Source organism: Procambarus clarkii, chromosome 6, assembly GCF_040958095.1.
Source record: "Procambarus clarkii isolate CNS0578487 chromosome 6, FALCON_Pclarkii_2.0, whole genome shotgun sequence".
NCBI classification, from domain to species: Eukaryota; Metazoa; Arthropoda; class Malacostraca; order Decapoda; family Cambaridae; genus Procambarus; species Procambarus clarkii.
The window spans coordinates 21,400,821-21,414,187 of record NC_091155.1 but is presented as its reverse complement, the minus strand read 5'-3'; the positions used below and the strand labels follow the sequence as shown (position 1 = coordinate 21,414,187).

The 13,367-nt window shown below is 48.1% G+C and overlaps 1 protein-coding gene across 1 annotated transcript in view; it reads right to left on the bottom strand.

Annotated features, from left to right (window-relative positions):
* The window catches only part of LOC138355572 (carbonic anhydrase-related protein 10-like), a 53,930-nt gene extending 44,782 nt beyond the window's left edge, over positions 1–9,148 (bottom strand). Inside the window, exons 1-3 of the mRNA XM_069310869.1 lie at positions 9,118–9,148; positions 7,727–7,929; positions 6,688–6,876 (exon numbers count right to left, since the gene is read on the bottom strand). Of these exons, the coding sequence (XP_069166970.1) occupies positions 6,688–6,876; positions 7,727–7,929; positions 9,118–9,148 (423 nt within the window). The remainder of the gene's footprint in view (positions 1–6,687; positions 6,877–7,726; positions 7,930–9,117) is intronic.
* Positions 9,149–13,367: the final 4,219 nt, after the last annotated feature.

Sequence of the window (13,367 nt, the reverse complement as noted above, 5' to 3'; positions counted from 1 at the left end):
TGTCAATTCTTCTGAGAATTTTGTAGGTAGTGATCATGTCTTCCGTTACTCTTCTGTCTTCCAGTGTCCTGGGGTGCATTTCGCGCAGCCTTTCCTCGTAACTCATGCCTCTTAGTTCTGGGACTAGTCTAGTGGCATACCTCTGAACTTTTTCTAGTTTCGTCTTGTGATTGACAAGGTACGGGCTCCATGCTGGGGCCGCATACTCCAGGATTGGTCTTACATATGTGGTATACAAGATTGTGAATGATTCCTTGTACAGGTTCCTGAATGCAGTTCTGATGTTAGCCAGCCTCGCATATGCCGCAGATGTTATTCTTTTTGTGTGGACTTCAGGAGACAGGTTTGGTGTGATATCAACTCCTAGATCTTTCTCTCTGTCCGTTTCAAGAAGAACTTCATCTCCTATTCTGTATCCTTGTGTCTGGCCTTCTGTTTCCACCGCCTAGTTTCATTACCTTGCATTTACTCGGGTTGACCTTTAATAGCTATTTGATGGACCATTCATTCATTCAGTCTGTCTAGGTCATCTTGTAGCCTCATACTATCATCCTGTCTTAATCCTCCTCATAATTTTTGAATCATCAGCAAACAATAAGAGGAACGATTCTATACCCCTTGGGAGAGCATTTACATATATCAGAAACAGTATAGGTCCAAGCACTGACCCCCGCGGGACTCCACTGGTAACGTCTCGCCAAACTGAGGCCTCACCCCTCACAGTGACTCGCTGTCTTCTGTTACTTAGGTACTCCCTTATCCAATGGAGTATCTTCCCTTTCACTCCTGCCTGCATCTCAAGCTTTTGCACTAGTCTCTTGTGTGGTACTGTGTCAAAAACTTTCTGGGAATCAAAAAATATGCAGTCTGCCCACCCCTCTCTTTATTGCCTGATTTGTGGTGCCTGGTCATAGAATTCAATTAATCCTGTGAGGCAGGACTTGCCATCCCTGAACCCATGCTAATGTTGTGTTACAAAGTTCTTTCGCTCCAAATGTTCCACTAGCTTATTTCGCACAATCTTTTCCATCAATTTGCATAGTATGCAAGTTAGGGACACTGGCCTGTAGTTCAGTGCCTCCTGTCTATCCTTCTTCTTGTATATCGGAACTACATTTGCCGTCTTCCAAATTTTTGACAGTTCACCTGTTACCAGTGACTTGTTGTACGTCACGGCGAGTGGCAGGCACAGTGCTTCTGCTCCTTCACAGCCGACGCTGTGTGTGTGTGTGTGTGTGTGTGTGTGTGTGTGTGTGTGTGTGTGTGTGTGTGTGTGTGTGTGTGTGTGTGTGTGTGTGTGTGTAGCGTCGTGCTTCCCACCTTAAAAATGCCACACAGTGATTGCTCATCAATTAGAACGCAACACAGGAGCACAACACAGGAGAGACCAACAAAACGAAGTAACACCGGTTGGTTAGGTTAGGTTGGGTTAGCGGCCGGCCACAGACCCAGAAGACCGGCAACCACTGTGGAACGATCTGTGGAACGATCTATGCTGCCAGTTGCTGGGACGATAACCACATTACCCAATAAAAAACGGCACGAAGGGTTTAAAAAATACACGTGCCAGTCCGGTTTACTCCAGAGTAACGATTAACCGGACATAACCGTGTCGTTCAGCTGAATGGCTCCGAGTACGGTCAAATGGCGCCATTGTTCGCTGCTCACGTGACCCCTGGTGCCCCCCGGGGGGGGTGGGAGGGGGGGTCAGCTACGGCTGCTGGTCACGTGGCGTTGACCTCAAGAGGTCAGCGGTAGTTTACCTATATAATTAAACACTGATCAGTGAGCATCAAGGAATCCACAGGGAAATAGCAGTTAGGCTATATAGACTACGTCTAGGTTACAGATGCAACTGGGAGATTGGTGAACCCCGACAGAGAGAGTGCATCTTCTGCCAAACTGTCACAGAAAAGCCATTACTTCACTATCTTCTGGAATGTGAAGCAACCAATGACCTTAGAAGAGCTTTAAGAGTTCCTGAATCATGCAGTGGCCACCCTGAAGTCATCAACACAGCCACTCTCCTGGTCAACAAAGGTGTCCAGCAGCTGGACACCCTCATAAAGACTGTGAAGCAGTATCCTCCCCCGCGATAACAGCTTGATGGTTAAATGCAACCTCAGAATACTGAGAAAAAAAACAAAAAACAAAAATTGTACCACTTACGGGCTATTCATGCCCGTGCCACCTCTTGGGTGGCTTAATCTTTATCAATCATCAGTGAGCATCAAGTTACAGCCCCGCTCCTGTGTCAGGTAAGTCCACTACGGGCTCACCATAGCCCGTGCTACTTGAAACGTTTTGTTCCCAGTAGCTGATTCAAGGAGCTGGGATATGAGGACAAGGAGCTGGAATATGAGGACAAGGAGCTGGGATATGAGGACAAGGAGCTGGAATATGAGGACAAGGAGCTGGGATATGAGGACAAGGAGCTGGGACGGGAACCAACCACTTGGGACTAGTGTCGTTATCAACAGATAAAGAAATCAGTCCTCCTCATTGAATGAAATAAAACCATGATAAAAAGAGAGGTCCCAGGACCCAGGACACGCAGAGAGTTACAAACTGGACAAACGTTCGAATCCTTTTATAATCCGAACGACGTGCCAAGCTCACATTACCAAAACAGATCAGCCAGGATCTCCACAATAAACCGAACACCGTACGAAATCTACATTACAAACAGCCTCTCGTCAATTTGGTCCGTGCGGAATTTCTCGACTGCAAAATTAGGCGGGAGAGGCAGCGGCCTCTCACGGGTCTCTGATGTAATCTGATATCCGTTTATCTCTATATATATGCAATCATGTTCGTTATCATTCCGGGAGTTGAGAAATAACAGATATATCACACTTTGTAAACTGAGTATATTAAGGTGGATTTAGGTGTATATATATATATATATATATATATATATATATATATATATATATATATATATATATATATATATATATATATATATATATATATATATATATATATATATATATATATATATCTGCTATCTGCTGCCGTGACCAATGGCACCGCTGCCAGGACCAATGGCACCGCTGCCGTGACCAATGGCACCGCTGCCAGGACCAATGGCACCGCTGCCAGGGCCAATGGCACCGCTGCCAGGACCAATGACACCGCTGCCGGGACCAATGGCACCGCTGCCAGGACCAATGGCACCGCTGCCAGCACCAATGGCACCGCTGCCGGGACCAATGGCACCGCAGCCAGGACCAATTGCACCGCTGCCAGCACCAATGGCACCGCTGCCGTGACCAATGGCACCTCTGTAAGTACCAATGGCACCACTGCCATGCTCGTACTGGCACCTGCTCTTGAGGGACCATGACACCTCAGGCGGGAGCAACACTCACGCTATTATTGAAGCTCACCTGCAAGATTAGGCAAGACTCGCTCCAACACTGAACCAGGTGTGTAGCTACACACCTGGCCAGTGTGTCCACACCCACACCCCGAGGGCCACACTGTGTACTCACATCTACGCTACATTTTTACCCCCCCCCCCCTCAATTAAAATACTGACGTGTACAATTTGCTTGTTGTGTCCGGCACCATGTTGGCTTTGTAATGATGAACGACACCCCTGATATTTTTCTGTCCGAATTTACATTATGCATGAGTCCGTTTTGGGCTGGTGATGTGTCACGAGTAATGCAGAGCATTGCAACCTTTAATTCAATTGACTTGCAATAATGCGTTTCAGGGAATTATCAAATAAATGTCAAACTCATTTGCGGTGCGAGTGAGTTTTTCTCCCCCCCACAGAGAACAACAGGGCGGGTATGAGAGGGATGTGTGGCCAGAGACGTTTGATTTAGTCAACAATATTGAGAGACTCTTGTTGTTGTTATAGATTCAGCTACTCGGAACAAGTTGCAAGTAGCACGGGCTATGGTGAGCCCGTAATTATTGAGAGAGGCAATTCACAATATGGTGGGGGAACATTTATTTGGACGCCGAAACCCCCCTGAGAGATAAATTTCAGATATCTGAAATTTGAGGCAGTGACGACGTTTCGCTCCGTCCTGAATCGTTATGTGACTTGATATCTTGATATCCAGGACGGACCGAAACGTCGTCACTTGGTAGTGGTCACACGACAGACCGAAATATCGTCTCTCCCTTTATTTTCTGATACGTAGGTTAGGTGTTTAGAATACCTAATGACTTGAAATATTCCTTTTGCTTTTGACAGTGTGTGGATACCCTTAAAATGGGAGTTGCACACCATCACTGACTGCCTCAGAGGGGCCTGAGGGCAGCAACATACTGAGTGCAGAACTGCAACTGCAGAACAGAGTGCAGAACTGCAGAGAACAGAGTGCAGAACTGCAGAGAACAGAGTGCAGAACTGCAGAGAACAGAGTGCAGAACTGCAGAGAACAGAGTGCAGAACTGCAGAGAACAGAGTGCAGAACTGCAGAGAACAGAGTGCAGAACTGCAGAGAACAGAGTGCAGAACTGCAGAGAACAGAGTGCAGAACTGCAGAGAACAGAGTGCAGAACTGCAGAGAACAGAGTGCAGAACTGCAGAGAACAGAGTGCAGAACTGCAGAGAACAGAGTGCAGAACTGCAGAGAACTGCAACAAAATTCACTAGCTCGGAGAAATGGTGAAATTCACACTAGTTATTCAATACATCATCATCATTCTTGCATGCAGGAAGAGCTACACAGCTATGGGTCATCCAATGAGGATGAGGATCCATCCATCCTAAGGCGAGCGACGTCCACGTGACGAGCGACGTCCCCAAGACGAGCGACGTCCCCAAGACGAGCGACGTCCCCAAGACGAGCGACGTCCACAAGACGAGCGACGTCCACATGACGAGCGACGTCCACAAGACGAGCGACGTCTACAAGACGAGCGACGTCTACAAGACGAGCGACATCCACAAGACGAGCGACGTCCCCAAGACGAGCGACGTCCCCAAGACGAGCGACGTCCACAAAACGAGCGACGTCCCCAAGACGAGCGACGTCCCCAAGACGAGCGACGTCCACAAGACGAGCGACGTCCACATGACGAGCGACGTCCACAAGACGAGCGACGTCTACAAGACGAGCGACGTCTACAAGACGAGCGACATCCACAAGACGAGCGACGTCCCCAAGACGAGCGACGTCCCCAAGACGAGCGACGTCTACAAGACGAGCAACGTCAGCAAGACGATCGACGTCCCCAAGACGAGCGACGTTCCCAAGACGAGCGACGTCCCCAAGACGAGCGACGTCCACAAAACGAGCGACGTCCCCCAAGACGAGCGACGTCTCCAAGACGAGCGACGTCCCCAAGACGAGCGACGTCTCTAAGACGAGCGACGTACCCCAAGACGAGCGACGCACCCCAAGACGAGCGACGTCTCCAAGACGAGCGACGTCAAATGCGTCACGTTTCACCAACATTAAGCTACAAGTGACGCAAGAGAAAATTGGGAAATCATGACCTCTGATCGTCCTAACACATCAGAACACGCTACGAGGTCCGCGCCTCTAACAATATGCAGTTCGGGACAATCAGGAGCAGCTCTCCGTTCAATCAAATGCCTCTGAGTTAAAGCAGTCTAGCCAAAGCAGACTAATCAGAGCCGGTAGGCAGGAGGATACGCTAGGGGATAGGCCACAGTGAATGCCAAACAGCCTGTAATATAAATAAGTAATATTTACACTTAACTCCTGGTTTCCTAAGCCAAAGGAAATTAAACCAACACAATTTGTATGTTGTAAATCGATCAGTTTAGTGGAGCGGAAAGTTATAGTAATGCCTGCACATATTACCTATCATTTGTAACTCACGTTTTCTATGAAATTTTCACTCTGCTTTACCCATTTTCTACAAGCTAATCACCGCACCAGATTTATATTATTAATAAAACCCTCGATAAACAAATAACCGATAAATAGAACGATTATAAATCAGCTGCCGAGCATACGTGATTATATACATAATAAAAGTGGCGAGGTTTAAAAGGTGAAAATGCAAATTGTAGTTGCACATTTGCATACCTTGGCAGTCATTAATTTGTTGCACCTGTCTCGTGCTTCAAGGTGAGTTATGGGCGAGATTAATCTGAACTCTGGGATAATCAATTTGTTATAAAAATTGCTCCCGTAATCTCTGGAGAGAGAGAGAGAGAGAGAGAGAGAGAGAGAGAGAGAGAGAGAGAGAGAGAGAGAGAGAGAGAGAGTGTGTGTGTGTGTGAGAGAGAGAGAGAGTGTGTGTGTGTGTGAGAGAGAGAGAGTGTGTGTGTGAGAGAGAGTTGCCAGCCGTAACCTCCACCAGTGTAAAAACACTGACCTATGACACGCCCCTACCTCACATGTCTCATGTGTGAAAGCTGGATGAAGCCCCTGTTGTCTGGCCTCCAGGCTGAGAGCGACAGACAGTCGACACACACACACACACACATGTGACTCATCACAATGCAGGCAGCGTTCGTATAGAGAGCTGTCGTTAAAAATATGAAACACGCGGCCGGTGAGGGAACATTCAATGCATATTTTAACTAAACAATTGCACATGCAAGTCTAATATGGACACGGGGAACACTGCGGGCAAAAAAAAAACTTTTCCCTCCGAGTAAAATCCGCTACAAAATTTGGCACCAGTCTGGGACACATTAGCGAGAGGTTACAGGTACAGAAAACGGAGAGGAGGACATCTTACCTCTGCTGGGAAGGCCTTATTGTCGAGGAGATGCTCGGAGCCCTGCTGGTCCCTCTCTCCGAAGTGGAGTCTGGCGTGGGTGACGGTGTAGGCGTAGCTGAGGGGGCCGCCCGTCACGTTGACGGCGTGGGCGTTCTGGGCCGCCCTCCACTCCACGCTGTGGCCCGTGTTGACCAGCTCCCCGCCCACCTGAGCTAAGGACAGATACAGTCACCGACCACAGAACACTGATCCAAGGGCACGGAGGCACTAGGGGCAACCTGGGGTGACATTATGTGATGGAACTACATGGGTGGTAGGTGGGTGGTGGTAATGTTAGTGCGTTGATGGGGACGGTTGCACGTGGGTGGTGAAGATGGTGGTAGGTGGGTGGTGAAGATGGTGGTAGGTGGGTGGTGAAGATGGTGGTAGGTGGGTGGTGAAGATGGTGGTAGGTGGGTGGTGAAGATGGTGGTAGGTGGGTGGTGAAGATGGTGGTAGGTGGGTGGTGAAGATGGTGGTAGGTGGGTGGTATAAATGACAAAGTTAAATAAAATATCCACTTGTATTTAGTGCCAATAAAGAGCTGATTTATCTAATAAAGATCATATTAATTCTCCCCCACATCATACAAGCAAAGAAGGTAACGGATACTGTATTGAATTCTATTTCGTCATCTATTACGAGCGAATGAATCTATTATTTTGCTAATGCTCGCCATGGCGTCATTCTCCATTGTCAGTCAATAAGTGATTATTATTATATAATACTTTTTACCCTCAACGGCTACAGCCAACAGTGTCTCGTAATTAAGTAATTTAGTAATTACAGTAAATAGGCTGGGAATTACGTGCTTATTTTAAAGTTATGTCCACATTTTATTATTTAAACAAACACCTTAATAAGTTGCTGTGTATAAATATTGGTATTTCTTGTAAACAAACTGTTTGTTGAGAGTGGCACTCAGGAGGGGTTGTGAGATAAGTGTCACTCAGAGAACTTGTGTGTTGTGCTGTGAGTGGCACTCAAGAGAGGTTGTGGGAGGCCGGCGGGCACTCACCGTGACCTTGTCGAGGGTGAAGGGCGTGAGGTTAGGGTCGAAGAGCAGCGTCTTGGGGTCGACGTTGATGGGTGACTGACGGCGACCTTCCCTACACATGCCCCAGGCCGGGTTGATGACCCCCCAGAACCTGGGCCCTGAGATGCCATCGTAGGTCCACCACTGGCTCCAGTCTATCCCTGGGGGACTGCTTGAAGACGGTCCTGTGAAGAGAGACAAGACACTTGGTTAGTACTTCCGGACCTGCCTTGGGGTACACCCTTCAAGCAGGCCTGCCTTGTAGGACCCCTTCAAGCAGGCCTGCCTTGGGGTACACCCTTCAAGCAGGCCTGCCTTTTGGTACCCCTTCAAGCAGGCCTGCCTTGTAGGACCCCTTCAAGCAGGCCTGCCTTGTGGGACCCCTTCAACCAGGCCTGCCTTGTGGGACCCCTTCAAGCAGGCCTGCCTTGTGGGACCCCTTCAAGCAGGCCTGCCTTGTGGGACCCCTTCAACCAGGCCTGCCTTGAGGGACCCCTTCAACCAGGCCTGCCTTGAGGGACCCCTTCAACCAGGCCTGCCTTGAGGGACCCCTTCAAGCAGGCCTGCCTTCGGGTACCCCATCAATAATGACAACAAATGAAATTACCTCACGTGTATTTCGTCCGAAATTGGTATGAACAATTACCTTTCCATAAGAGTCATACAAAAACAGCGTTGCTGGCAATATCCGGGTCGAAGGCCGATAAATTTTCCCGTGTCCGCCTGCTCGACGCCAGAGGGGAAACAGCTGTCGATGTTTTTGTGAGAGCGAAAATTAGTGAAACATTTGGGTAATGAGATTGGGCGACAGCGTCATGCGTCACCTGGCTCTATTTGTTTCGTGCTGTTCTCCGTCGTTCTTCACACCGAGGAAGGCGGGAAGGGAATTATTAGGGGTAAGTGCCAAGCCATTACGACTATATAGCACTTGGAAGGGGTCAGGATAAGGATTTGTGATGGGACGGGGTGGAAAAGGAATGGTGCCCAACCACTTGGACGGTCGGGGATTGAACGCCGACCCGCATGAAGCGAGACCGTCGCTCTACCGTCTAGCCCAAGTGGTTGGGCTACATGCTGGGAAGGGATAGGCGTCTGGGCCTCACACTTAACCCAGACAAAGGTGGTAACACTTGACGAAGTCGTCAACGCTGGAGACAAGGTAAGACAGACTGTGAGTACTGGTGATCCACACTTACAAGTGCGCAGGGTGTCACCAACCTCTCTCAAGGTGGATCCTCTAGTACTCAAGAGGACCTCACAGTACTGTACTGTGATATACTAGAGGAGGTACTCTGTTGTACCCGGGCCTCTAGTCCCTCTCCCCCCCTCTCTTACCCTCTCTATCCCATCTACCCCTTCTCTTTCACCCTCACCTCCTTCTTCTCCCCCAACAGAAAATGTCATATTAAGTACTGAAATAAATACGAAACTCTACGGAAAACACATTATCGTTTTCAGACTTTTTGGGTCGATCCAAATGTCGATATTTCTTAAAGATTGAGGTATGAGGACAGTGTGTGTGTGTGTCAGAGATGATCAGGGCCGCGGGTTCGACTCCTTGATATTTATCTCAATATAAAACCTTAATATATTTTTAAATACACTCCAAAGATACCGACGTTTATCTCATCTATTCTTAGGACTCCTTAGAACAATTCTTAGGAATCCTTAGAACATCTCCCACGCTGCAGTGATGTAAGTCTCTTCTAAGACAGCTCACTCCGTACTATAATGTTACTGTGTCATATTGTCACTCACATATTACACAGCTGCTACGGGCTGCTGTGTAACAAAAAGGAGGCCTGGTTGAGGACCGGGCCGCGGGGGCGCTAAGCCCCGAAATCATCTCAAGATAACCTCAAGTAGATATATTACGGTGATTTTTATACGAGGTTTATATGTTGGACTGGAGACATAGTTTCTTTTGGAGGTAATTTAGGTTAAGGATTTAGGTAGAAAGATTTGTATATTAATTGTTCATTATTTTGGAACGTCATGCTAATGTCCAACCACGACAGTCAGGACATCCTGAGGGAATGCATTACATCGACTGAGAGTGAAGTCAACCTTGCCTCACAGCGTGAAGTCAACCTTGCCTCATAGCGTGAAGTCAACCTTGCCTCACAGCGTGAAGTCAACCTTGCCTCATAGCGTGAAGTCAACCTTACCTCATAGCGTGAAGTCAACCTTGCCTCATAGCGTGAAGTCAACCTTACCTCATAGCGTGAAGTCAACCTTGCCTCATAGCGTGAAGTCAACCTTACCCCACAGCGTGAAGTCAACCTTGCCTCATAGCGTGAAGTCAACCTTGCTTCATAGCGTGAAGTCAACCTTACCTCACAGCGTGAAGTCAACCTTACCTCACAGCGTGAAGTCAACCTTGCCTCATAGCGTGAAGTCAACCTTGCTTCATAGCGTGAAGTCAACCTTACCTCACAGCGTGAAGTCAACCTTGCCTCATAGCGTGAAGGCAACCTTACCTCACAGCGTGAAGTCAACCTTGCCTCATAGCGTGAAGTCAACCTTGCCTCACAGCGTGAAGTCAACCTTGCCCCACAGCGTGAAGTCAACCTTACCTCACAGCGTGAAGTTAACCTTACCTCACAGCGTGAAGTTAACCTTACCTCACAGCGTGAAGTCAACCTTGCCCCACAGCGTGAAGTCAACCTTGCCCCCACAGCGTGAAGTCAACCTTGTCTCATAGCGTGAAGTCAACCTTACCTCATAGCCAGATCATTCTAAACTGGAGTTCAATCCTCCACACATCATAGACTTCAATCCACCATTAGCCCAGACAACAACATTCACAGTGGAGACCGTTGTATTATGGGACACAACCTCACACGCTCAGAGATCTGATGCTGTATTAAAATGTTTTCATATCTGTATATCTTGAATAATATTAATTTCCATGTTTAATGAACACATGTTTACCAGCGTAAGTCACGCTGTATGAACAGCTGTAGTGATGTAGTTACTGACTGTATGAACAGCTGTAGTGATGTAGTTACTTACTGTATAAACAGCTGTAGTGATGTAGTTACTGACTGTATGAACAGCTGTAGTGATGCAGTCACTGACTGTAAAAACAGCTGTAGTGATGTAGTTACTAACTGTATAAACAGCTGTAGTGATGTAGTTACTGACTGTATAAACAGCTGTAGTGATGTAGTTACTAACTGTATAAACAGCTGTAGTGATGTAGTTACTGACTGTATAAACAGCTGTAGTGATGTAGTTACTGACTGTATGAACAGCTGTAGTGATGTAGTTACTGACTGTATAAACAGCTGTAGTGATGTAGTCACTAACTGTATAAACAGCTGTAGTGATGTAGTTACTGACTGTATAAACAGCTGTAGTGATGTAGTTACTGACTGTATGAACAGCTGTAATGATGTAGTTACTGACTGTATAAACAGCTGTAGTGATGCAGTCACTGACTGTATAAACAGCTGTAGTGATGCAGTCACTGACTGTATAAACAGCTGTAGTGATGTAGTTACTGACTGTATGAACAGCTGTAGTGATGTAGTTACTGACTGTATAAACAGCTATAGTGATGTAGTTACTGACTGTATAAACAGCTGTAGTGATGCAGTCACTGACTGTATAAACAGCTGTAGTGATGCAGCCACTGACTGTATAAACAGCTGTAGTGATGCAGTCACTGACTGTATAAACAGCTGTAGTGATGTAGTTACTGACTGTATAAACAGCTGTAGTGATGCAGTTACTGACTGTATAAACAGCTGTAGTGATGCAGTTACTGACTGTATAAACATCTGTAGTGATGCAGTCACTGACTGTATGAACAGCTGTAGTGATGCAGTTACTGACTGTATAAACAGCTGTAGTGATGCAGTTACTGACTGTATAAACAGCTGTAGTGATGCAGTTACTGACTGTATAAACATCTGTAGTGATGCAGTCACTGACTGTATGAACAGCTGTAGTGATGCAGTTACTGACTGTATAAACATCTGTAGTGATGCAGTTACTGACTGTATAAACATCTGTAGTGATGTAGTTACTGACTGTATGAACAGCTGTAGTGATGCAGTTACTGACTGTACAAGCGCAAGAGGTTAACTTAACAGGACGAAACGGTAATCAAAATTCCCCAACAAATCACAGCCATATGCCCTCAACACCCGCCACAACACACACACACACACACACACACACCTGCTACACGACCCAAACACACCTGACCTACACACCTACACACACGCGCCACATGTCAGAAGAGCGAGCAAAGAATAGAGCATTCTCCGCCACCATTCTTGCCTCTGGGGGCATCCACCGCGAGGACCGGAAACTTCCCCTCCCATCTCTGCTCTATATTAAGGAAGTTTTGCGACATATTGCGTGCTGGTCTTGACGCTACGATGCTCGCGGCCGTGTTTTGGCCCTTCCTTAAGACCTCTCAACTCCCCTCCAGTTTTGGCGCCAAGGTGTGTGTGTGTGTTGAGGGTGTATCTTCTGGCAGCTGGGTGCTGGGTCCTGGGTGCTGGGTGGGGGTCCTGGGTGGGGGTCCTGGGTGATGGGTGGGGGGTGCTGGGTGGAGGTATTGGATGCTGGGTGGGAGTCCTGGGTGCCGGATGGAGGTCCTGGGTGCTGGGTGGATGTGTTGGGTGGAGGTCCTGGGTGCTGGGTGGAGGTCCTGGGTGCTGGGTGGGGGTGCTGGGTGGGGGTCCTGGGTGCTGGGTGGGGGTCCTGGGTGCCGGGTGGAGGTCCTGGGTGCTGGGTGGAGGTCCTGGGTGCTGGGTGGAGGTCCTGGGTGCTGGGTGGGGGTCCTGGGTGCTGGGTGGGGGTCCTGGGTGCCGGGTGGAGGTCCTGGGTGCTGGGTGGAGGTCCTGGGTGCTGGGTGGAGGTCCTGGGTGCTGGGTGGGGGTCCTGGGTGCTGGGTGGGGGTGCTGGGTGGAGGTCCTGGGTGCTGGGTGGAGGTCCTGGGTGCTGGGTGGAGGTCCTGGGTGCTGGGTGGAGGTCCTGGGTGTTGGGTGGGGGTCCTGGGTGCTGGGTGGAAGTTCTAAGTGCTGGGTGGAAGTCCTAAGTGCTGGGTGGAGGTCCTAAGTGCTGGATGGAAGTCCTAAGTGCTGGGTGGAGGTCCTAAGTGCTGGGTGGAGGTCCTGGGTGCTGGGTGGAAGTCCTAAGTGCTGGGTGGAGGTCCTAAGTGCTGGATGGAAGTCCTAAGTGCTGGGTGGAGGTCCTAAGTGCTGGGTGGAGGTCCTAAGTGCTGGGTGGAGGTCCTAAGTGCTGGGTGGAGGTCCCAAATGGAGTCCCACAGGGATCAGTCTTGAGACAAAGATTGATTTAGTAATGACAATAAAATAAATTTGAACAAGAGACTTTGTGTTGTCTAGCCAAGGAAGTGAAGATCTTAAAGAATCACTAAAATAACCAAAAGACACAATAACAGCCTTCCGTCGTGGAAATATATCAATATTCCACTTACCATCCAAAAGTGTAACAAAAGCCTTTTTTTTCTCAAATAGTTTGCAAGCGATTTCGCCCAATTCTAATCAAAACACCTTTCTTCTTATTAATTAACGCACAAAACAGCTACATTATGGATACACTGAAGATATACATATGTATACATCTGAAAAGATAGTCAGTG